Source organism: Thermoascus crustaceus, assembly GCF_041956765.1.
Source record: "Thermoascus crustaceus strain CBS 181.67 unplaced genomic scaffold VTN00scaffold_1, whole genome shotgun sequence".
Classification (NCBI taxonomy): Eukaryota; Fungi; Ascomycota; class Eurotiomycetes; order Eurotiales; family Thermoascaceae; genus Thermoascus; species Thermoascus crustaceus.
In genome coordinates this window covers 546748-570484 of record NW_027192527.1, presented here as the reverse complement: position 1 = coordinate 570484, position 23737 = coordinate 546748, and the positions used below count along the sequence as shown (strand labels likewise).

The following is a 23737-nucleotide window of genomic DNA, read 5'->3' as shown; positions in this document are numbered from 1 at the left end:
CGTTGTGCATGAAATGGCCCAAAAGGCGAAGTGCTGTGCTTCCCAGAACGTGGCATAGTCCTCGCTCGAAAGTTGAATACCCACGGCAACGAGGAAGTAAGCTGCGATCACACAACCCACGACAGACAAAGGATACTGTTCAAAATTGAAAATTTGATGACCTGATAGAGAACGAGTCCCGTGGCAATGGCGGTTCCAAGCACTGCCGCTATCAGTGGTTGCTGCGGGGAGGACATATTGGGTGTGCATTTGCGTGCGTTTGATCCTTGAGAGAATGGTACACAGCGTGAAATGAACACCCGGGAACGCAACCGTATTGATTACTCTTATCCTAACGGCCTGTTTTTCCTCTCCTCTGGGACATGCTGCTTGTAGTAGATAGATGCATTATGGTGGGTTTCCTGATTGGTGCCTTGATATGGCATATGGCTTTTCGTGTAGGCAGCTAACGATCTCGCGCAATGCTAAGACCTGGTTAGTTCTTATCATGCATAACTACCTTGCATTTTTTTTTCTATCACGCTGTACATTTAGCGGACACTGACATGGTTGTTTTCTGAAGATTGGAGTCTGGAAGCGGGAGCGCCAGCCCCCCGGTGCAGCTTGGAGCACTAGGTGGAGCGACAGCTTGTCACAGGTTATATCAGAACAACAGCCTTATTAATGAAAATGAAGAAGCCTCAACAGTCTGACTTACACACTATAGGCCTAAAGTTGGTCAAGTAGGCCAACCTCTGCGACATTCAACCAAGTGCATTATTATCGAGAATGTGTGTTGACATTGGGGGAGTTGGGGGCTCGCAGTGCCAAGGGTCTTCGAATGTAGAGATAGCCATATGTGTCACGCTGCTTTTGAAAGGATCCTCAAAACTTTGTGAATTTAGAGAGAGAGCAAGAAAGAGAAGCTCGGGGAAGCTTATCTGGGCTTTGCTTCTGGCAAGAGCTGTGCAAGCAACGTACCTAGATACGGGAGTGGACTTCTGTGTCTTCAGGATTTGACACAGAAAATGTGCAAGAATTTCACCAAATGCCTCAATATGTAAATTTTCAAAACATCCCCGCGACCTTTAAGAGGAGAGATATATATATTCCAGTTGAGTACTTTAGTATGGCGACAGGAATGGGTGCTATATACACAAATACATTGATGCCGATAATAGTAAGGCCAAAGAGAGATTATCATATCCGATGACAATTACCGCCCTTCTTGCATGGAACTCATAAATCCCAAAGAGTGAGCCATCCAGAGTCAGAACTGTGAGACAGGATCTTTGATAGATATCTCATCAACATTCTGCAGAGATATATTTGGCCCCAGTGCTTTGGATTAGGTAGGTAGGTCTGTCCCAGCATGGATACAGCCGGTAAATATCTCAGACACAGGAAATTTTCGTCCCTTGGACGTACAGACATGCACTTCATCCGGGTTTTTTACTTTCGAACGTGGGACGAAGATCCAGGAAGCACACCTGAGTTCGTCTTGCTGGCAAGAATGCTATGGTACCTACCATGGTACATGAATTTGGGAAAACTACTGAAGCAAGCGGTGAGAAGGCCGTGAGAATCAATAAATGGACGATGATTTCGTTGCTTCTTTGAGACCAGAGAGTGAAGATAGCAGGATTGATCCATGGAACGGGTCCGGGTAAGAGGAAGAGTCAGTACTAATGGAGCCCGGGCCACAGTTTCTTATCCCTAATAGGTAATTAATACGAAATACGATGATAGGCTTTCCTTTCTGGTCTGCAGGGCAATTAGATTTGGACAATTTCAAAAATGATGCTGGCACAGCAGCTATCCTGTTGTACATTATTGATTTTCAAGGTTCGAGAAATAGTTGGCCCAGAATGGCTTAGTTAGAACTTAGATACTATCCATGTAAAGCCGTTACGCTACGGAGGAGCCTACAACTTGGCTAAGCATGCATGGACATTCGGACATATCGCCATATATAGATTACAAAGGCTAGTTGCATGTTTAAGACCTCGTGTTTCTGCAGGACCGGCTGTTTCCCCCCTTCACGTGGGAACTACTACTAGTGTGACCATGAAACACGTAGGGTTGCTAGAGATCAGTAGTGAACTGTCACATAAACTAATTGGTGTTGATCTATTATGCATCTGGCCACGAGGGTTCCACGAGGGTTCCACGAGGATTCAAGGGTCTCCACGGGTGTCTATGCCAAGAGGCCGCGGAGGAGCAACGTGTCGTAATTCACCGAGCTGCGGTATAATTGCAAACCAGTCTGAGTTTTAGAGAAAATTGTCCCTCAAGCAGTCAAGCTTCTGCAGGGCAAGCCGCGCAGGAGATAACATCCATGGCCCGCGGCATTTGTTGCGCTGGCAAAACCTAAAAAGGGCATGCTGCTGAAAACTTACCCAAGTAGGTATGTCGGGGTTTTAGCGGAACCTACCAATAGGGCCGAGTTTGCATCACATGCGGTCTATGTCCCCACCTAGGATCATTATTGGTGGATGGGTTAAACTTGTTGCCGCCCCGGTTGCTCCATAAGGCCCATTCAATTATGGCAAGTAATTGGTGTGATCTCAATTGTGTAAGCACCGTTTTGTGACTTTTGTCAGCAAGGGGGGTCCGGAATCTGCAGCTCTATTGTGGATAAGGCTAAGCACGCACCCTACATCACATCTTGATTATTATTATCCACTGAACGGAAGATTGATTGATAAAGCAGATAGCGGTCTGAAGAAGCAAGCAGAAACAACACCAACCAGATGACGTGACATTAGTACCCTTTGACGCGCAGGAGCACACGGGTGACGGCAGACTTGAAGTAATTGGCAAGTCTCGGTCTTCAATTTACCTTGAGAAGGGTGTTGGGTATTTCGTAGACGTCAGAGGATAATAAGGTTGTCGGACATCTTGCAGTAGCTTATATAAACATCTTTGGGTTCAGCAGCTCCCCTTTCTGTTCACGTTCTCCACACGACGGAAGATTTTCAGTTTCAGGTGAGCACATGAAGCAGGCGTTTCGGCTCCGAAGCGGCGATGCAGAGCGCCGGAGGACTTTAGAAGCATAAAGGGGGGATCGATGCCAGTAATGGATGCTGCCCACACACAGTCAAAACGAAGCTAGCAGTCGAAAGGGAAAAGGCTCAGGCCATTTCAGGAAGTTGTACCTTCGATCATCGATGATCGTCGATCCATGGATCCATGTCAGACTGCTTCAAACCTCTTTGTTTTCTGTATAGAGCAACAGGACGCGCTCCTTGGTACCTATGTACGCTTCACAACAAGCCGCTGTTTCTTCAGGTTCTATGCCGATCAAAAGAAGCACAGACAAGAGGGAAACGCAAGTGGTACTTGGCATACCTGTTAATAATGGAAGGATAAGTTAAGGATTAGCGGGAGCTTAGCGGTTGTGCACGGAAAGTAGGCAAATGGTCTAGGGCATAGTAGTGTATAGGGTAGGACCGTAGTGAGAAGACACATGACGGCCTGGTCAGTACCTTTTTACCTTCAGCACTTCTCTCACAGCCATGGGTACCCTTCTCCTGTTCTTCAAGGTAGGGTCCTCTCAGTGCAAGCCACACCAAGCCATATACACAATTCTTTGTTTCCTCAGGCCCTTGGTGCGTTTCAGTTCTCTGCCGTGGGCCAGCGCCACTGACTCGATGCGCCGCGCACTAGCATCTTCTGACAGGGCAGCTCCACCCCATGAACTTGTTCTCCCCGTCTGACAGGCTAGCAGGGCAAAGTCCGCTGGATCGGACGGACTCATCGGACGCTGGGTTCTGACAGGATCAGGGGATACAGTAGTAACGCCCCGCCTGAAGCCAACCCCGATTGAATAGCTAACGGAAAAGCACTAGAATCCCAGGTCAAAGCACCGGAACGTGGTCCGTGGAGACATGCAGCACAACAGCCGGCCTTCCCCAGCCTATGGAAGAGATCCTAAGATCCAGGATCTCGTGTTATATATGAGGAAGCCGGTGTGAAGCTTTTTTCCATCAACAAGTCAGTCGACCGCCGACTCCATGTCCGATCCCCACGAGGCGGGCCACGCACACTGTACGAAGTAGCTACAATCTTAAGGTTGCCAGTGGTCTCCGAGTCCCTGCGGGCCTCCCGAGTGACAGACTCCGAACAGAGGGGGCAGGTTTTACGGCGTAGCAGCACTCTTCCCTGGGGGACAAGCCGGGGTACTTGTGCACCAGAAAAGAGAATCCTCCGGCTGAAAAAAAAAGCATTGTCTTTCTTCTTTTCCTGAAACCACAGCCCCTTGCCTATCATTTACCTAGCAGTTGGTTCACTAGGTACGCAGCACGGTTCCTCATACTTATCGGGCGCTTTTTATTTTCTCTCTCCTAACTAGGGCTGCGGGCAACGGTGAAACAGGCGCGCCCGTCAATCCTCGACGTCGATCAGGGACCTTTGGAATTCCGTTTCGACCGACTGCTGGCCTGGTGTGCGGGCATTGCGATTGGGATGCTGTCCGTGGCGGCCGGAGTCAAGCCCCAGCACCGCGGAAGCCAACCAGAAAAGGCATGATATAGGTATCATCGCGCGACGGACGCTGTCCCAATCAGCCCGGGTCTTCGATCTGAACTGAGACAAAATACGGAGTAGATCCTTTATTGTGAACGGCGTAATTAGAAGGAACGGATGGAAACCTTAACCCGCTGGCCCTATCACGCTACTGCTGATCTTCAAACCATGCACCGTTGAGGGCTCGACCCCTTTCGGATTTCTGAGTTTCCGTTGTCCGTGTCAGTTATATTTGGCAGAGTTATGACCGATGTCCGAACTCCGGAGTCCGGAGCACTTTACTGTAACAACGGCATAAGTGGATCCTTGGACTAGGTACAGTGCCTGGCAGAACCGCTGTTCCGTCAAAGCTGGAATGAATCCGGAGTCGACAGCGATGGGCACCCCCGGTCGCGCCTTGGCCCTTGGACTTTGTTCGTGTGGAAGAAGTTGCCTGCCTTGACGAGTCTACGAAACCTCGAGCGGGGAGTCTGCGTGCTTTATCGCTCCGGGGCCGATAAGCAGAAAAGAAGCTCCGAGTCGTGGACAAAGCAAAGCCTCAGGCTTTCGCGTGCTCAGGAAAATCCCCTAGAGTTAGTGGGGTCTCCGTCCAAGAAGAGACGGCAAGTGTGGGACGCTCAGGCTCAGCAATCGTTGCGCCAGAACCGGCTGTCCCACCGCCTCAGCTACTCCGTATATCCACCTGCTCGAGTCTTCCCCATCGATGACTGCAGCGTGCATCAAATCGACGAGGGGCCGGTGGGTCGAAGCCAGGGCGGAACATGCCCGCCCAAGCTCGGCCGCGATTAGGGCTTTCTCCATACACTGCTTCTCTAGGACAGCTGCAATAACTGGTGGCCATAGTCCTCTGAGATCATTCCTCCGTAGCCTACGCCGCCGGGGTGCCTGCATTCCCTGTACCTGTCCTTTGCGCGTGTGATTCTTATGCTGGGTTTTGGGTGTCTCTACTGCGCTTTATTCCTTTTATATGCAGTCCACCACCATGGCGCACTCGTACTTCCACCCCGGCAATCCTGTACCCACGGTCTCTGGTGATCCGTCTCTCCTCCAATCCCATGAATCCGGTCGGATCTTTGGTTACCCAGTATTGGGACCAACTCAGTATCCCGAGAGTGTCGCATTCTGGCATAACCACCCTGTCCAGCATCCCGGAATGTCTGCTCTGAGCGGACCAGCTCTATCGCAGAAGCAACCGACGCAGTCTGCAGCAGACCAGAAAAAGCACAAGAGAACCAGAAGTGGTTGTTTCACCTGTCGTTCCCGTCGAGTGAAGGTATGCTCCTTCTTTTTCTTCTCCGATATGTACCACTTGCCTGATTGGAACTACCTCAGTGCGATGAAGCTCGGCCTATTTGCGACAGTAAGTCACCCATCCTTCTGCACCTGAAGTATTAATCAATGGGACTAATAGCTTCTTTTGCTGTGTAGGATGCAGGAAAGGAAAACGAGATTGCGTCTACCCACCGCCGCCTACCTCTAAAGCATGTACCCGTGCGAATCCGAAATCCAGAGAGTTCCGTCAATCTACGCAGGAGAGCGACTCATCAGAAAATAACAATAATAACAATAACGAGGGGGGTGATGCGAATGGGTTGGATGTTATTTTAGATGAAGAGGAAAAGGACGACCCACAGCCGCGACATTCGCCAAATATCAGTACAACCAAATCCGGACCGGTGGTTTCGAGAAGGCAGAGCGCACAATCACTTGGGAAACGAAGAGCAAAACAGGCATCAGATAGTTCCTCCTCCAGCAAGGAGAAAAGCAATTCGCCAAGGGCCGACGTTGGGGTGAAGTTGGAGTCTCGAAGTCCAAGAGGCGTTCTCCAGTCCTCCGGTTTCGAAAACCAACCTTGGCAAGATGTTTCCCAACTCCTGGCTGCGACGCGTCTGCAGGAGGACCTGCGCTTTTTCCTCAATTATCACCAGTCGCAGCTGAACCATCATCACTACTTCTTGAAACCGGACGCTGATGAATTCATACACCGAAATATCATTGAATGTGCCCTTGGATACGAGCCTCTCCTCTATGCAGTGGTCGGATTCTCTGCCTATCATCACTCCCTGAAAGATCCCGGGGGGAAACTGTACACTTTCCTGAAATACTATAATCAGGCGCTTTCGTTACTACGGAAATCCCTTGGTTCCGGGGAACAACACAGCGAAGCGACACTGATCACAATTCTCGAGCTCACAACTTTTGAGGTACGGTTGGTTAATGTTGTCCCTGTTCCGGCTATTGTTAATAGACAGTCTAGGAGTACGTGGGTGACTGGGTGAATCTCGTCGACCATCATCAAGCTGCCCATACGTTGGTGCACGAGCTCTTGACACCCGAGACTGTTAATACAAACAAGCTTCATAGAAACATCTTTGTTTGGTATGCGCGCTTTGACATCGTTGCGGGTCTTCTGGCTGGGAATGAGACTATCCTAAGCCGTGACTGGTATATCTCCACTGAAGAACATGATGCCAAAGAAGCTGCCGAACATCCGAACGATGTCGACAAGCAGCTTTCATTGTTTAATTCTCGGAACCGTCGGTTTGCCATGGACATGGCATCACTATATGCCAAGCTATCGCGCGGAATGATACCAATGGATCATTTTATTGTTCAGAACGAACAGCTTTCTCAGTTATTTGAAAGCCTCCGCAATCTTCTTACGAGATTCGATAATTCCGAACATGCGGTGCAGTCTTACCCTCACAAGAAGCCGCTGGTGGCAAGTGATATTGTCGATCCGTACTTTCCTGGTCGTTTCTTCAAGGGACCTCTGTGGCCAGTCAACTTCGCTTGGATTGATTTACTGGCAACCGCCCTAATGTTCAAGTATCAATCCTGTATGGCTCTGCAACAACAAGACTTTTCAGAACTAGTAGACTTAGCATTAGAACAATGCCGGTTCATCGAGACTATTGAACGCTGGCCACAGAAGGAGAACGGAACGGTGATAGCGTTCCATGATAGCATCGGGATTACGAGCATGTTTTTACCTAAAGACGATAGGCACATAATGTGGTGTCGAAGGAAACTGGCTCTGACTGAACAAAATGGGTGAGTTGCTTCTTAACTTCCTAGACTCCCAAGTCATTATAATCTTGTCACAATTTGTGTGTTATATGAGCTGACGGAAATCTTTCTTTTCTCTATAGGTATATCTACCCTCCAAAGTTACGGACAGCAATGGCAGAGTTGTGGCAAATACCAGAAGTAAAGCACTGGTGGCTCCCTAACGACGAAGGATATCTCGAGATTGTTCGGGAGATCCGTGCTATGACTGAGGAGCGTACGGTTAACCCCCGGGACAATTTCCGCGAAGATGTTCGCGATATGAAGTCATTGTTCTCGAAATTGGATCTCAAAGACTCTGGGAGTCAGAAGAGTTCTCCTAGTGCCAGCAGCGTTGTTCAGCAGGAGCCTTCACCGGGACAATCACCCGGCGCAAACCTTCATATGCTGAATTCGTCAGTCCTGCCAAACCAGTGATAATGACATGAAGTGTATCCTTGAGGATATGACTTGGCCTAGAGCCATTCTGATGATTCTACTACATGTTCATGGTACGATGCCGGAAAGGCTGAATGCCAGAACGGCTTCAGGAACGATCTGTTATATATTCGGGGTTCACGATGTGCCACTTCAATGCATATACTTTGAACACCGGGAATTTCTCGTATGGAGAGAACCTACAAAAGGTTTATTATTTCGATGTTCGCTACGATCAGTGAGCAGTTCCAATGGATCAGGTCTTGGAGCCATGTGATCTTCTGAGGGTATCTACTGGGCCTCGTGTTTCACATGATCTGATCCGTTGCGGATCCTGGTCTTTTCCTTATCCCCAGCTCGTGGAGAGCTTAGCCTTGTATGGTAAGCTTCTCTGTTCTCTCGATTTGTCTGCTCTGGGTCTAGTTCGTTCTAAGTCATAGTCTCATTTCCGCCAGTGGAGCATTCTTACCCTTGTCTTGCATGGCGTTGGTCTTGCATGGCGTTGCTTTCCGTGCTTGTCTTTAGGCGCATGCTATTCTTTTTGGGAAGAGTCTTGCCATTCCTGCATTATCATTTCGAAGTCGGGCCACGCTCTTGTTCCTCCGCATTCTCTTGGATACCATGCATTGTGTCGCTTTTTTTTCAACAGGATTGCTCTTTCTCGTTGGAGAATTAATACCTTCATACAACATAATATCTTACCCATGTATCATGGTCTAACGAATGGCGGATATACGGGTGCTTTGGATCTTTTATGTATATAACCCTGTTTTTGAGCCCTGCTGTTGACCACTTGAAGGCGTTTTTCTACACTTTGTTTTGCCGCCAGCGATATCAAAACCGGCCTTGGGTCTTTAATTGGCATGATTTCGGTGACCTCTTGGATGTCTTTTCTTGAATACTGTCTCTCTCCCCTCTATCTCTCTAATATCATTAGAGTCACATTGGCCGTTCGTTTTCCTTTAATTCCTCCTGTCTACATATGAGTACATACAGTACCTCTCTTTGAGTGAGGTTGGCTTCCGCTTCCAGATCTGTCAGGGATTCTTCAAGGTTATTTATTACCTGATGCACATATGTATAAAAACGTTGTTGAAGTTCTTTTCAAGCGATTTCTGCGGACTTGTCACCACATCGCCTGATGAGCTAACCTACTTAATATCGTCCCTAATGATTTCTGAAATATGAAAATGATGTCATTCACGAGTCATCCAAGACAAAGTTTACCACCATGCCTGCATTTTGAATTGATTACTAGAGGCAAATCCTGAGTCCAATTAATTACAGCACGCCCTTGGGGATATCATGGATCATTCATAAGTCATGTCATCAGGCATATGTCTCACTGCCCCTCCACAGCTACTATTATTTCCGAATAACCCGCACCGTCGTACCAGCTCTAACCGGAACCTCCGTTGCCTCGATCACCGTCTCCAGACCGCCAGCCAATTCACCACCGCCTTCCTCACCCTCGAAGTCCTCACCCCAGGGCAAGGAATCGACGTCTATCTCCCACCCAAGCAGGCATCTCAGAATGACGCCCGCCCCAGCCTTGCTCATGACCACGTTCTGCTCCTTGCACCGTTCGTCGCAGACGCATTCGACGCAGCCCTGCGGGGTGACGCAGAGGCAGGCCTCGATGCGTGCGACGGCGCGCCGGAGAAGCAGGTCGATGAACTCGAACGCTTTCCCTGCGATGCCGGAGCCAGCGGCACCGCCTTTGGCGTCGTAGAAGGTGAGACGTGCGGGACGTTGGCGGGCTGGGGGCTGTAGTCGTGGTTGCGGTGCAGTGGAATTCGAGACCGATTTCTGCTGAGGACGAGACTCATTCGCAAGTTTGAGGTTCTTTCCCAACTCCTTCTTCGCAACTTTGCATTCCGTCCGGACGTCTCCGGGGGAGGAGATGACGAAGGTTGGCATCAATGATAGGATGGCGTGTTCTGCGGCGTGGATCGCGGCGGCGATGTTGAGACGTCTCGACTCGAGGATCTCGAGAGCCCGCTTGGGCACATCGAGCCACATGCCCTTGCTCAGGATGTCGATCGGGGGATTGTCCACCTGCACCGCGTCGAGGACACGGCCTCGCTTGTCGATCTTGAAGAAGCCGTACACGACAGCGTGGATCTGGATCGAGCCGAAGAACGCACGCGAGTTGGATGTGCCGCTGATGTAGCGGATGGCTTCCGTCTCGACGGGATCGATGTCCGTGAAGTCGCGCTGCTGGGTGCTCCAGTCGACGTGCACGCGGACGACCCGCGCAAAGCGCCGCTCGGGGTTCAGCTCCTGGACCAGGTAGGTGTGACCCTGGTGCAGGAAGATGCCGCCCTCGTAGATGGTGAATAAGGCGCGCGAGTCCTCTACCTCTTCTAATACCACGTTCCGATTGTTCGTTGTGTCGATAACCGCGAAGCAGTTCTCTTCCGTGTCGCGGATCGCGACGCATCTCGATGGGTGCGGGCGGAACCGTTCGTGGCAGTGGTAGTATCCCAGTCCGTCCTTGATCAGTCTGGTAGCTGCGAATTCTGCGAGCTGCGGTCCAAAGTAGACACTATCCTCGTCTGGTCGGATGGGCATCTCGAACGCAGCGCACTGGACATGTCCTTCGAGAATCAGCTCGTTGGACAGGTCAACCTGCAGTTCGCAGTTTGGCTTTGTAAACAGTTCATCTGGATTCTTCATGTAATGCTGGTCCGTCGGGTAGCTTTCGCCAACCAGGACGGACAGGGAGTCCTTGTTTCTGCGACCTGCTCGGCCGCTCTGCTGGCGCAGATTCGATATCGAATACGGGAAGCCAAGGGTGATGACGGCGTCGAGTGAGCCGATGTCGACGCCCAGCTCAAGAGCGTTCGTAGCAATGATCCCCATCAGTTTGGCCTCGAACATCTCCTTTTCGATCTGCCGCCGGTCTTGCGGACTATATCCGCCTCTGTATCCCATGACAAGCTTCCCGACCTCCGGCCGTTCGAGGTTTTGAAACTCGTTCCTCACAGCTTGGAGGAGGATTTCGCACTGTTTCCTGATTTTACAGAATGCAATGACCCTCACTCCCCATAGCACCAGCTGGCAGAATAACCGCGCGGTCTCAGCTATGCTGTCGCCACGGCCCGAAGTCGGGTCTCCAGGGTCTTTGAACGGGGTGTTCCAGCAGATGAACTCCTTGCGACCGGAAGGAGATCCGTCGAAGTCAACCAGTTTCACGTCCTCTACACCGAATATGGCTTTCATGTGCTGTTCCGGGTTCGCGACGGTCGCGGAGCAGGATATGAATCTCACATGGCGGTTCCCGACCGCAGCGCATATCCTGCGCAGTCGACGCATGATGAAGGCGACGTGAGATCCGAACAGACCGTTGTAGACGTGGAGTTCGTCAACTACGACGAACTTCAAGTTCTTTAAGAAGGTACGCCAGGAGCTCTCCTGGGGAAGGATGGTGATATGCAGCATGTCCGGATTCGTGAAGATGATCCGGCCCTCGTCGCGGATGACATTTCGAGCATCCATCGGGGTATCGCCGTCGAAGGTCTCTACTATTATGTCTTCTAGGCCGTTCATATAACGTAAAAGATCCTTCATGCTTCGTCTCTGATCCTGCGCCAGCGCCTTGGTAGGAAAGATGTACATTCCTCTGCTGTCCGGATCCTTTTCCAATTCGTGCAGCATGGGTATCTGGTAGATCAAGGACTTTCCCGAACTCGTGGAAGTAGAGACAATCACATTATGCCCCTCGTAGAGATGATTGATGGCTTTAGCTTGGTGGGAGTAGAACTGCGTAATCCCCTTGGTATTATACAAGGCATTGACGAGGTCCTGCGAGAGTCGGAAGTTCAAGTCCCCATAGACGGGGGGCTGCGGGTCGAATACTCTGTGCCCGTCCGGGACGATCTGAGCAGTATACCAATCCATCTCTCGGATCTCAGCTATGATCTCCGATATGGACTTGCGCTCCTTCGGGATCTGCGGCGGCAGCTTTGCCGCTGTTGCAGGTGTGCTCATCCCGCTGCCAGGAGAAGCAGGAATAAACGCATCTTTCTCCTGCTCCAACCTCAGGATCGGATCGATCGCGTCGTCCTCGCATTTGACGAGGAATTCGTCGATCGCATCCGCGAACTTCTTATTCCGCTTCTCGATCAGACTCAGCATCTGCTTCTGGCTGTACACGGGCATCTTCAGATCCTCGTCCCTCATCCTGCGGGTCGGCTTGGTTGGTTCGCCAGTTTTAGGGTGCTGAACGTGCCGTTTAAGGTCCCCGTCGAGGAACTCGAACAGTAGGACCTCCTTCTTCTCTTCGTTTCCATCCTCCACATCGGTGGTCCTGGCGGCTTCTCTATAATCATCCCTCCCCTCCGGCGCGCCCATAACCTCCAACGCAGCCTCATCCACGACCTCGAACCGCACCGCGTGCGGAATCAGCACCTTGACTCTGGCGATGTCCTCCACGGTCAGTTTCCGCCCACCACCACCCATCTGCGCCTCCACGGCGGCCTTGATCTTGTCGAATGTAGTGGCGAGGTGTTTCCGCGTGCAGCAGAACGTGTAGACGATGTTCAGCGCGCGATGGGTCTGCGCGAGGCGCTTGAAGGGTTCCGGCCAGGGGGCGGAGGGGGTTCGTTTTTGCTTCTTCTTCGTCGGCTTGGAGGAGGATTTGGTGGTAGTGCTGCTGCGCCGGGTGCCATTGGCATTGGTATTGTCATTGGCACCATTGTCAGATTCTAACTTCTTCCTTCCTCGCGGACGGCCCCTTTTATTATTGTTGCTTGTCGTTGTCGCCGTCGCGATGGTTGCTATATCTGGTGTCACCGACGCCGGAGACGCCGCAGAAGTCGGGACGAGCGTAGTAGTTCGAGAGACCCCATTATCTTCTTCTTCTTCTTCTTCCTCTTCGGGACCCCGTTTCCTTTTCAGCCCGGTTAGTGAAGCAGAGGCAGCAGCAGGCATATTTGCTGCTGAGAGCGTCATGTCTTGGGATCCATGTGTTAACGTTGACAGTTCGGCGTTGGATGCATCGGCCGACGCCTCGCCATCGCGAAGCTCTGCAACCTGAGAGGTTCGGGAAAGACGCGTTGTCACGTGTCGATATAGCTACTGGGGGGATAGCGTATCGTATCGTATCAACCCTGCACCTAACTTGAGCCTAAGGCACCACGGAACTTTGTGTGTATAATTTGCTTTCACTATCAAAGAGACACAGATGGTTTTTCAGTAAATATCACTACTACCCTCTGTATCTCATCCATGGTTTGAAAGGTACTTAAATTATGCTATAACTGCAAAACTAAAAAAGCGCCTACTTATCCCCCATTCATAAAGTCAAAAGACAAAGCAAGAAGATCTATCCAGGCAGGCAGAACTAGAAGGGGGGAAGAAAAAGAAAGGATCCGCACCAACAATGAGAAATAGAAAGTTACTGATGTGAAGAAAACTTCTCAATAAGGATAGATAGATGGATAAAACCTAGCACCAATCACTCACTCTCACTCCTATCTACTGACACCGACACAAAACCCTTATCTTTTTTTCTCTTCCTATAACCAATATCTTATCGAGGATTCTACCACCTGGATTGAATTCGGTTGCGATCTTGAAGTGTTTTGGCGTCGAAAATCGATCACAGATGAGAACCGGTGAAGGGTGGTGCTATACAGAACATTGAGAGGACCTAAATTGCACCAGTCCAAACGGGGGTAAATGCCAGATCGTGAGCAATCAAAACTTTAAAGCCCGTTCATGGAACGCGCACAGTTCCCCACCGGCTTCCCAAGACGTTGGTGACTCTCATATGCCCATGCAGAAGCCGTAGATAGCCGGAGCTATCATCAACTGGCCCCGATATCGCATGAATATCAAGGTGACTGTAAATCGGAGGGCCCTCGTCGGTCCCATCCTGCGAATGTTGGAGGTTCTCAATGTTGAAACCTAAAGCATTACTATGACGGACGAAGATCAAGACGAAGGGAGGGATGGGCCAGACGATAGCCGTAATGGCTCCGAATTTCAGAGGATGCAAGGCGACAGTTTCAAAGATTTCTACCTGTATCTCTGCTGCAAGCCTCCAACCTCACAAATCCGCTGTTCAAAGATGCTGCTGCAGATCGCGCACCACGTGGTAAAGCTCTTTAGCAAGATCAACGCTTCCCGTCTACGGAAAAGTCAGTATCAGACAGCTAGATTTTGAATATAGGAATGGAAAATCGAAGACAGCAGCTAACTTACCCTAAGAAGGAGCGGAACCGAGCGACCATTTTCAACGCTCGCAATATTGATTTGTTTCGTAGTCGGTTCCTTTCCTGTTGGATCGCCAACCACCATACCCTTGAAGATGGGCGTGTTGAGCATCACGCGCAAGACACCGTCAGCCCGCATGATCATACGAGCCGTCTTCTTGCCCTCCTCCGGTTCCCTGACGTTAACCTTAAACGTGCCAATTCCACGCTCCTTCCATTCCTTGTCGGTGAAGTGGAAAAGCTTCGCTTTGCAGGAGAAGTATGTTGTCTCTTCCTCCTCTCCAGTCTCGACTACAAAGTTGAAGATGGTTAGCATAAGTCGGGAAGCGAGCCGAAAGTCGGATAGACGAGATCAGCAATTCACATACCGTCCTGCTTGAAGAATCTCTCATCCTCCTTCTCCTTTTCAAACTCTCCTACGGCCTGCTTGCTTTCAGCCTCTTCCTCATTCTCTTCCTCCTCGTCCTCTGCCGCCCCAAATGGCTTAGCCTTCGAGGTGCCTCCAAGAACGCTAGATCCTCCAGCGAAACTGGTGAGTCCGCCTGCTGGCTTGGGAGGAGCAGCAGCAGCAAAGGCACTAAATCCTGATCCAAAGCTGGAGGTACCAGTGTTCGCAAATGGAGAAGGGCCTGCGGCAGCTGCGAATCCTGTAGCAGCTGGTTTCTCAGATTCCGTCGTGGAAGGCTTTTTCTCAAAGACGGACTGCGCAGAAGCTCCAAGAGAGCCAAAAGGCGATTGCGCCGACCCCGCAAAAGAAGCAAATTTTGACGAGGCGAAAGCAGAACTAGAAGTGACATGGGGCGTCTTAGAGTCCTCTGCTTTAGTAGCGGGAGGTTTTGCAGACGCAAGAGAAAAGGGTGAAGCGGCAGACGTATTAGCGAATGCTGAGGGGAGGGATGTCTGTCAACGGAATGTCAGTGGAATTCAGTCCCTCATCACTTCAACACGGACAAAACAGACCTTAGATGCAGCATCGGACTCGGTAGTAGAGTCTTTTTCTTGGGAACTGTCGCGGTATCGCTTCCTTTCCGGCTCGCCTTCTGCTGGAGCCTTCTCACCAGGCGCTTTCTCTGGCTTCCCAGCCGCATTCTTTGCATCGTTGTCGAGCTGATCTATGCTCCTCTTCTTCTTAGGACTGAAAATCTGTTTTGCGGCATCATCGGCGTTCAGTGGCTTCTCCGGTGGGGTCAGCACGCCACTTGCTTTGCTGTCCCCATCCACGTCGTCTTCCGTCTTCGAATCGCGGGACCTCTTCCTCCTGTGGCCAGCCTCGTCTGTAGACCCGGCGGTCGCATCTTTATTATCGGTCTGAAGATCGTCGAACGATCGCTTCTTTCTCCCTCTGCTGCCAGCGCTACCCTTGTCGCTGTTCGCGTCTTCTTCCGTAGATTGATTGCCAGAGACATTGGCGGAGGATTTCGACGCTTCTTCAATCGTGGTCTCCTTGAGCTTCCGCCGAACTGGACGCTCGCCTCCGTCGTTATCGGACGCAGAAGATTCCTCGTTCACATCTGTTACAACGTCTCACTAGTCAGAATAATGAGAGCCTGATGAAAAAGAAGAACCGCGAAGAAAGATATTAGGGAATAAAGCGTATTCCTCGGGATTGGCATATCGCTTCTCTCGAATTTCCAGAGCCCAGGTGCTGAGCGGCCGTGTTGAGGCTCAAGGGTTTCGGAATCGCACTGTGTCCTCCGCATTTCCGGCGAATGCGGGGTAGGAGTCATTTCATACCTTTAGAGGGCTTCGTAGTATTCTTATCCATGTCTTCTGGGGTTCGCAGACCGCGTAAGTCTGGTGTTTATTACGGAGATGTTCAAGTAAAGGCGATGCCGCTCACCATTCAATCCACCGTTCCGCTCTTGGGTATCTGACGCCATAGTATCACACGACTCTTACGCTGCAGGACGATTTCCCTTTTCCACAGCTGGTCGAATGGATCCGGGGGGGGGGTTAAGGAGCAGGCCGTACGAGCTATGGGTAACACGCGGGGAGGGAGGGATCGCCACGGAAGGCGGAGGGTGAACTGTCAACAGGAAAACGGGCGACGGAAGATCCCCTGCACAATGACAATTGGGAATGTCAGTTTCTCAGCGACGGCAAAGCTGCGCGGGAGAAAGAAAGCCAAGCCCACCCGGTCGCGGGAGTCTGGAGGTGAACGAGCTGCGCAGCTGGAGTAGTGCCTAGAAATCCCACTTACGGCAAAATCTGCGAGAAACTGCAGGACCGAACGGGGTCGTTCGTAGTTTTTTTACGTTGCGCTGGCAAGCAGTCCGAAGCAAAAGAGACCAGAAGTAATAAATAACAGGCGGTTTCAAGGCCGCGAATCCAGACCTGACTTTGACCGACAGGCTACTAATCGGTAATTTAGCTGGTTCAGGACGGGCCCGCGACGGTCAGTTCCGCTATCGGTTTGGACAATGCGGCTGGCCGCAGTGGAGATTATCGACGGCGGGCGGCTTAGTAGGCTAGGGATCCGGGACACGGATTGCGAGAGAACAGAAGAAAGGCGGCCACAGAAGAGCGTGCTCGGACGAGAAACTCATGTAGAAAAAGGGCGGCTCTGATAGTGGGGAGAAGGTCAGGTTGGGCTGGGATGAGGCGAGCGATGAGCTGGGAGTTGAGCTGGTGTCCCGGTTACCGCTTCACCCCGCAGTGGGCACAACAACAGGCGATGGCTAGGGATGCTCGTGTCGTGCAGCCGGCTATGCGCTAGCCTGGATTTGCTTCGGACAATAATAGAACCATAGTAATAACAGTAATCTTGAGAAGATGCGTGGCGCAACGTTGGATATCGCTTCACAACTAGATTAATACAGGGAATTCACCGTACAAGGAGTTCGTTTAGTCAATTCTTCAGCGCAGATGTTTTCGTTCCGATCAGCCGTCCTCGTTCGCTGTAGTCCGCGACAAGCAAGACGTGGACTACACCACTTGGTTGCAAAACATAAGATCCCTCCTCCCTTTAGCTAATGAAACACAGACACCCTATTCCGATGTAGAACACCAACAAAGGATACACTGCAAGGCCCACGCGATTCCTCACCACTCCAGATCCACCCAGAATGCTCACTCCTGCAGCCAGGGACCACGCGACGAGTACGAGGTATACCGGTATCCGAGGAATGACCGGAAGGCCCAGAGCGCTGAGAAGCGCAGCAATCACCAGAGGGAACAGAGTGTAACCGATAATGCAGACCGATTGGAAAAACGAGCTAGCGGGCACAGAGTCAGCGAAGCACATCCTCAAGATATCGACGGAGTAAAAAGGCATACATATTTCCGCCTAGCAGTTTGATCTGCAGGGTAACCACCGCTTCACCAAGCCACACGATACAGAAAACCCCGGAGAAGACCAGAGACGATTGCTCTTCTTTTGCGCGCATGGAGAGGAACATGCTCAGAAGTAGACAGAAGACGAGCGGGCCCCTAGAAAACAGAAAAAACCATCAGTATCCCCAACCCACAGACTGCACCGATGGATAATTACCAGAGATCCCAGTCTCGCAGCCCTTCGCTCATGCCACCTTGCAGCACGGTATCAGCGTCCGGCCAACGTCCGATGAGCCCTCTCAGGCCGCCGCCAAAGCGATTGGCCTCTCCCCTCTCCGCAGCGCCAATACCACCACCGCGCTGCAGCATGCCTCCGAGCAGGTACTTCGGCCACAGGACCTGTCGCATCTTCTCCCACACGGCTAGCAAGTCTCTGGACAGCGTTTCCCAGACGCTTTCATCGATAGTATTCTGCGGTGCGCGACGGTCCTCACCGGGGATTGAAGAAGTCAGGTAGTTTGAGGAAACGCGATCTCTAGAGGAAGAGGATTGGATATTGCCCGTCAGAGGGGCGCGGTCGGAGGTGTTGTTATTGTCGTTGTGAAGAGGGTCATCAGCCTCAATAGCTGCTGCAATCGCGAATCAGTAAGACCAAACGGAGGCTGTTGTAAAGAGAGTAGGTAGAGGTGGCACACCATCATCACCAAACAGGTCATTGTCTAGCGTCGAGTTATCATCGCTGTGGTTATCGTAATGGTTGTTGCCCGATGTTCCGCTAGCCATCATGGCCATGTCTAGTTGTGTCGCAGCAGAGGATCACCCTCTGAGCATCCCCCCCTTTGTCAAAGATAGGAAAAGAACAACTTTCTGACAGCCCAACCTGCCAAGAATCAGCCAGCAGGTCACTGCAGGATAATTAAACAACGGTTTGCTGCGAGCAAAACCGGACGGCTGCACAGTCCACCTTGACACTTGTTGACGGGTGTCCTCGCGCTGGCCCAGGAGACGCTAGCGAGTGGCATTACGCAGAACGGACCCGCGCCTGCTGTGGCCGTGTCGCGGCTAGCTGGTCTGCACGCGCGTTTCACATTCCCCACATAGACCAGATCAGATAGCTGATGAATACCAGGTAGGTAATTGTCTAAATCCCCTTTCATTATATTGTACACTATATTCCGTTCAAGATATGCAGTAAGACAGAGCTCTATACCAAATATATGTACATTTCACCTTCTACTACCTAGATTGCATGTCACATCAGAACGCAAAAACCATCATAATTTGAATCGACCGAGACCTCCCAGACATTTTCCAGCGTGACGTACTGTACTATACAACTGTGGCTCGAAAGCCAGAGAAAAAGAGAACCACAGAAATGCAAACACAGCAGCCCGTGTATATGTACAGGCAGCGGAGAAACATAAGCAGAAAACGCCTAAAAATGCATCAATAACGGTACAAGCATGAAACAAGAGAGGAGTTTTGAATAGACATTTGCCGACGGTGTATATGGTTCAGGATATCATGTCATAATTGAGACGAAAGAGAGAGCAGACCTCGACTTCGAATGGTGGTTCACTTTTCAAGGGTAGCTCAGGCCTTCATCCACAGTAGGCCCGCTTCAAATAAGGACTGAAAAAATCCGTTGGCGTTTAACTGAGTTAACGCCAGTGGTTCGGGCCTTAGGAGGAATCCTCGGGACGCAATCAAGTTATCAAAGCGTGTGGCTCATGCTCGATCTTCATTGTCCCCCTTCTTCTGCTCCTCTTGCTGCTCATCCCTCTGCTTCTCCTCTTGTTCTTCCTGTTTCTGCTCTTCATGCTGCTCCTGCTTCATGTGTTCTTCTTTCTGCTGCTTGCCCTCTTTCTCATCCTGCTGCTCTTTTTCCTCATTCAGCTCCTCCGCCTCCTGCTCCATCTCATGCTCTCTAGCCCTAAACTCCTTCATCTGCTCCCTGGTCGCATACACCAATGTATTCTCAAATTTCACAACCATCTCCGGATCTGAGAACCTCCGCAGCTTCTTCGTCTCCTGCTGCAGCAGCTCCGTGTCAGCCTTGGAGCGCAGGTTCTCGTACTCCGGGCCCAGCAACTTGTCAATCATGGCTCTGATCTTCACCATGGCTGTGAGTGCGGTGTAGCCGATAATGGCTCCGTCGTTGTTCACCTTGATGTGGCGACTTCTGGTGTGGGCTTTGACGACCCGACCGTTCTCCATCGCGTCGTAGAGCTTCGCGATGTGCGGCCGCAGGTTCGCGAGGGCGGTGGAGCGGAGCTTGTATCGAAGTGCGTGGGCCACGCTGTTTAGCTTTTGCTTTTTAATCTCCTCATCCGAGTTGAGACCGTTGAGGAACATGAGCCACTGCAGGTTGCCCGCCAGGATCTCGACCAGGTCCAGGTAGTCGTCCACTGCCCTAGGGTCCGGGATGACAAGGTGCTTGTCCATCAGGTCGAGTATCCCGCTGGCATTGTTGAACACATTGATGTTGCTGCGATCACGGCGACAGCAACTGAGGGCGATGTGGAAGGTCTTCCCTTCCACTTGTTTCGCGGGGACCATCTGATCGCGAAGCAACTCGAGAGCAGCACGGCTGGAGCGACCAACTCTGAGCAGACGTAGATATTGATGGAACGCATGCGCATCTGGTTGGATCTTGTATCCCTGATCTTCCAGAGTAAGGTGCTGCCAGTATTCCTTGCCAGCACCGACAGCTTGGGTCATCAACCGGCAGGCCTCGAGGATAAAGCTCAGTTCAGCGTTGTCAGGCTTCAAGTATGTCGGACCTGAAGCTACCTCGGCGTTTTTATTCTCTTTAGAAACATCAGCTGGAACAACCGGATCGAAAAGACCATCAAAGTTTTCCTCCTCTTCCACCTCCTCTTCAGGTGTTTCAAGCTCCCCATTCTCATGTTCCCTCTGTTCCTCTGGCTCCTCCAGTTTCTCAAAAGGTATCTCATATGGATCCTGGGTCTCCTGGTTCTTCTCATAGAAGAGAGGCGCACGTTTTGCAGTTTCGTAAACGCTCTGCTCCGAAGGATGAGGGTCCGGTGGTTTTCTTGCGAAGATCGGAATCCCCATGGTCTGGTTGACCAGACAGAGCGCATCGTAGCAGTCGCGTTCGCTCGCACCGTAGACGAGCAGACTAGCCATCGCGTTTACCAGGAAATGATCCATCTCAAGTTGTCCATTCTTCCACCGCGTGATGACATCAACCCATATCCTCTTACCTTCCCTCACGCCTTCCGCCTTCCGCTCTATGATACCATCAACCTGGCTCGGGTGCATAGAGTCAACGTCCCGCTGCGTAATCGCCCGGATAGCCTGCAGGATTATAGTGTACGTCATTCTGTTCGGCGCGCCAGGTCCTTCTTCGGGAAGGTCACTAATAACCTCCCATAAGGTTTCCATGTCGCCGTGGCGCGCGCACACGTTTAGCATCGCATTCGTGTGAATGATGGAGCGCTCGACGGCGGAGTTGGGAGCGGATATAGACTTGTATATAGAGAACGCAGTCCGCACGGGTCTGATTCCCTGGACTTTTGCTTCTCCGATGTGGCTCAATCCATTAAGCATTATGGTGTATGTCCGCGAGGAAGGTCGTCGTCCTCTCTTTTTCATCTGTTGTACACCGTTAGAAGGCGTCGCTGCATCCGAAGAACTAATTGTCCACCCACCTCATTATAAAACTTAAACGCCGCCATCGGCGCGTTCTTCTCCATACAATACTCCATCAGATGATTCCACGCCACCCCACACTCCATGTGTTCCTTCTGGGCTCTCCGCACCAAAGCCGCCGCCATGGCCGGCTGTCGGTCCTTCAGCAACCTCGCGACGCGATCCGCCAGCTGTCGCGGATCCTGGAGCCACTTCAGTTCCATCTCAACCGCCTTCTGGGAGACGGTAGGTGTCCGGGCCTCCTTCCCCGTGTACTTTGGCGCGATCCCCGCGGCCGCGATGTCGAGGAGGAGTTGGGCCTCTCGCGGGTCGGCCTGGTCCCGTAGGTCCTTCTTGCGCCGGTTCCGGGCTATGAGATCGTCCCATTTCCAGTTCTTGTTGAGTGTCTGTTCCTTTGCCGGTGTAGGTGGAGGAGGAGGAGTAGTAGATGCATCAGTGGCCAGCCCTCTAGCTCCGGCTCCTACGGAAGCCCGTATCCAAGTCCCAGACGGCGCCCGTGATGCGGACAGAATCGAACGGCCCAGGACCCCTCTTCCTAGTCCTCCTCGAACTCTCCCCGCTCCTCGGAGCATCGTCCCAGGGTGTATTCTCATGCCCGATCCGCTCTGAACGCCAACCCCGCGGACATAGACATTGTTATACCGGAGCATCTAGATCTCTCGCGAAGCCTGGCTTCGGTGACCGTTGTCACCAGCAAAAAAGAATTCCGACCGTAAAAAAAAGTCTTCAATGATAGAACTATCTCAACCGTAGGCGCGATGGCGCAGCAACCGGCTATCAAATATTATCTCGTTTTATTCCAAGGGGAGGGGACGTCGCAAATGCGGTCGGTCGCCGGAGCGCGGAGATCGTAGGTTTCTCCGCCGAAGAAATCGAGAGTCGGGGTCGTATATCTTCCCACACAATGGTCAAAAAAACGTTAGACCTTACAGGATAAGGACCTGCAGGCGGAGCATTAAAAAATAACAAAAAAATAAATCGGTAACACAAAAAGAACAAAGATCGAACAGGACCGATTCAAAATGACAAGTCCGAAAAACCTGTCTTGGAGTGCTGCACTGGAAAGCCCGCCTAAGTCGAAACTTTTCCACACGGAGAGTTACTCCGTCCCCGACGCAGTTTGAAGTTACATAAGATACCGCCGTTACAAGACGCTAACACTAACTTACGTCCACTGGATGTAACTTCTGCTAACTACCTACTAAAGCCAGGCCCGGCCCAAACCAAATGTAAGGTTATCTATCATAAGTCACCACCTTTTTTTCCACCGATCAGGCATACACTTTGAGGCCCCACGCTACTGCGTGGCGATCTATGGAGTACCTATCACTGTCGTTCGTAGTCCGAACGCACCTGGCTGGATCGTGTACGGTGGTATCACTGTTATCAGTAGTATCGAACACTAGCTGAAACTTTGCGAGCTATGACCACTCTCTAAATGGATTAAGTGTGTATGAACATCTTACAGCAGATGTATATACAACTCAAAAGATCTAAAGTACAAGAAGTAAGGCAAAATAAGATGCGACTATTTTAATACAAGCAAGGAACGCCTGTCCCGAGACTCTGGGACGGGAAGTGCCGTGCGGGCGCCAATTTAGTTGAGCCTGCAGAGGCCGGTGTCCTGCACTGCCACCCGCTAGTCTTGAGAAATCCCCGAAGCAAGTTCCAAGGTTCTGGTCACCATAGCTATCGGCAGGTATATTTTTTTGACGGGAAATACTAAGATGATCTCATGCTGCTCCACTTTTTAAGCAAGCATATCTCACCCTAAATGTACCGCGCTTAGAGGCTTTCTGGAAAGATGTAGTTTCAAAGGCAATTAGATAGACACCACTTACGATAACAGCTAATGCTATCATGATACAGAGAATAACCAATAGTATATAATACATTCAAGACGCTCCTGTTTCAAAACGGATCTTCTGTACTGTTTCCACATCTTCATCCCTAGTTTATCTGTCTCAACTTGGCTCCACATGCAGGATATGACACGAAGAACCATATCATTCTCGTACAATCAGAACGCCGCCTTCATGTCTTCCCATGTGTCTGCATGCATAAATGCACGCTCTCAATTCCCTTCCCTCTCCATTTACATGAGACATCCTTCATAACCTGAAAATTACGGTTGAAGAACAGGCGGAAAAGAGATGCAAACACAGGTCAAATCGCGCGACCATGACTGGAAGAGCAGATGCGATGGGACGGTAATGGAATGGAAAACCATAACGCAGAAGCCCAGGGTAACATGAATATTGGTCGAGAGAGATGAGCAAGCGAGAACAATAGACATAACATAATCGAGGTACAAGGACGAACAGGCCAAAAAGAAGGGAAATCTGTAACACAGGACACGGGTGACAAAAATGCTTGGTTGATGCAAAGTTTCCCGCCAAAGCCCCTAAAAATCAGATCCACCAGCCAGTGTCCACGGAAAACTAAAACTTCCCTTCTTTTTTTTTGCATGAGCTCTCTAAGTCAAAAAAACAAAGCGGGAAAAAAGAGCAAGTCGCAAAGTCATTCTCTCTTTGACCAGATCAATCGAGGGCTGAATATGGTATCACGTTCGAAAG

The 23737-nt window shown here is 51.0% G+C and overlaps 7 protein-coding genes across 7 annotated transcripts; 2 read left to right on the top strand and 5 right to left on the bottom strand.

Moving 5' to 3' along the window:
- Positions 1-5488: 5488 nt before the first annotated feature.
- VTN00DRAFT_194 (uncharacterized protein) lies at positions 5489-7992 on the top strand (the record flags this gene model as incomplete). The annotated part of the gene is made up of 5 exons (XM_069428102.1): positions 5489-5779; positions 5839-5866; positions 5935-6710; positions 6764-7560; positions 7659-7992. 5 exons carry the CDS (start codon positions 5489-5491, stop codon positions 7990-7992), a joined length of 2226 nt encoding a protein of 741 aa, XP_069290902.1.
- Positions 7993-9357: 1365 nt separating this feature from the next.
- On the bottom strand, positions 9358-12927 carry VTN00DRAFT_193 (uncharacterized protein; the record flags this gene model as incomplete). The annotated part of the gene is made up of 1 exon (XM_069428091.1): positions 9358-12927. One exon carries the CDS (start codon positions 12925-12927, stop codon positions 9358-9360), a length of 3570 nt encoding a protein of 1189 aa, XP_069290901.1.
- A 1135-nt stretch (positions 12928-14062) lies between these two features.
- On the bottom strand, positions 14063-16093 carry VTN00DRAFT_192 (uncharacterized protein; the record flags this gene model as incomplete). Its single annotated transcript, XM_069428080.1, has 6 exons — positions 14063-14128; positions 14203-14504; positions 14582-15113; positions 15174-15724; positions 15948-15983; positions 16054-16093. 6 exons carry the CDS (start codon positions 16091-16093, stop codon positions 14063-14065), a joined length of 1527 nt encoding a protein of 508 aa, XP_069290900.1.
- Positions 16094-17178: 1085 nt separating this feature from the next.
- On the bottom strand, positions 17179-18278 carry VTN00DRAFT_191 (uncharacterized protein; the record flags this gene model as incomplete). The annotated part of the gene is made up of 4 exons (XM_069428069.1): positions 17179-17428; positions 17490-17642; positions 17704-18115; positions 18182-18278. 4 exons carry the CDS (start codon positions 18276-18278, stop codon positions 17179-17181), a joined length of 912 nt encoding a protein of 303 aa, XP_069290899.1.
- Positions 18279-19214: 936 nt separating this feature from the next.
- On the bottom strand, positions 19215-21811 carry VTN00DRAFT_190 (uncharacterized protein; the record flags this gene model as incomplete). The annotated part of the gene is made up of 2 exons (XM_069428058.1): positions 19215-21104; positions 21161-21811. The coding sequence occupies 2 exons, from the start codon at positions 21809-21811 to the stop codon at positions 19215-19217; spliced, it is 2541 nt and encodes an 846-aa protein (XP_069290898.1).
- Positions 21812-21982: 171 nt separating this feature from the next.
- VTN00DRAFT_189 (uncharacterized protein) lies at positions 21983-23278 on the top strand (the record flags this gene model as incomplete). Its single annotated transcript, XM_069428046.1, has 2 exons — positions 21983-22011; positions 23062-23278. The coding sequence occupies 2 exons, from the start codon at positions 21983-21985 to the stop codon at positions 23276-23278; spliced, it is 246 nt and encodes an 81-aa protein (XP_069290897.1).
- A 49-nt stretch (positions 23279-23327) lies between these two features.
- On the bottom strand, positions 23328-23630 carry VTN00DRAFT_188 (uncharacterized protein; the record flags this gene model as incomplete). The annotated part of the gene is made up of 1 exon (XM_069428035.1): positions 23328-23630. The coding sequence occupies one exon, from the start codon at positions 23628-23630 to the stop codon at positions 23328-23330; it is 303 nt and encodes a 100-aa protein (XP_069290896.1).
- Positions 23631-23737: the final 107 nt, after the last annotated feature.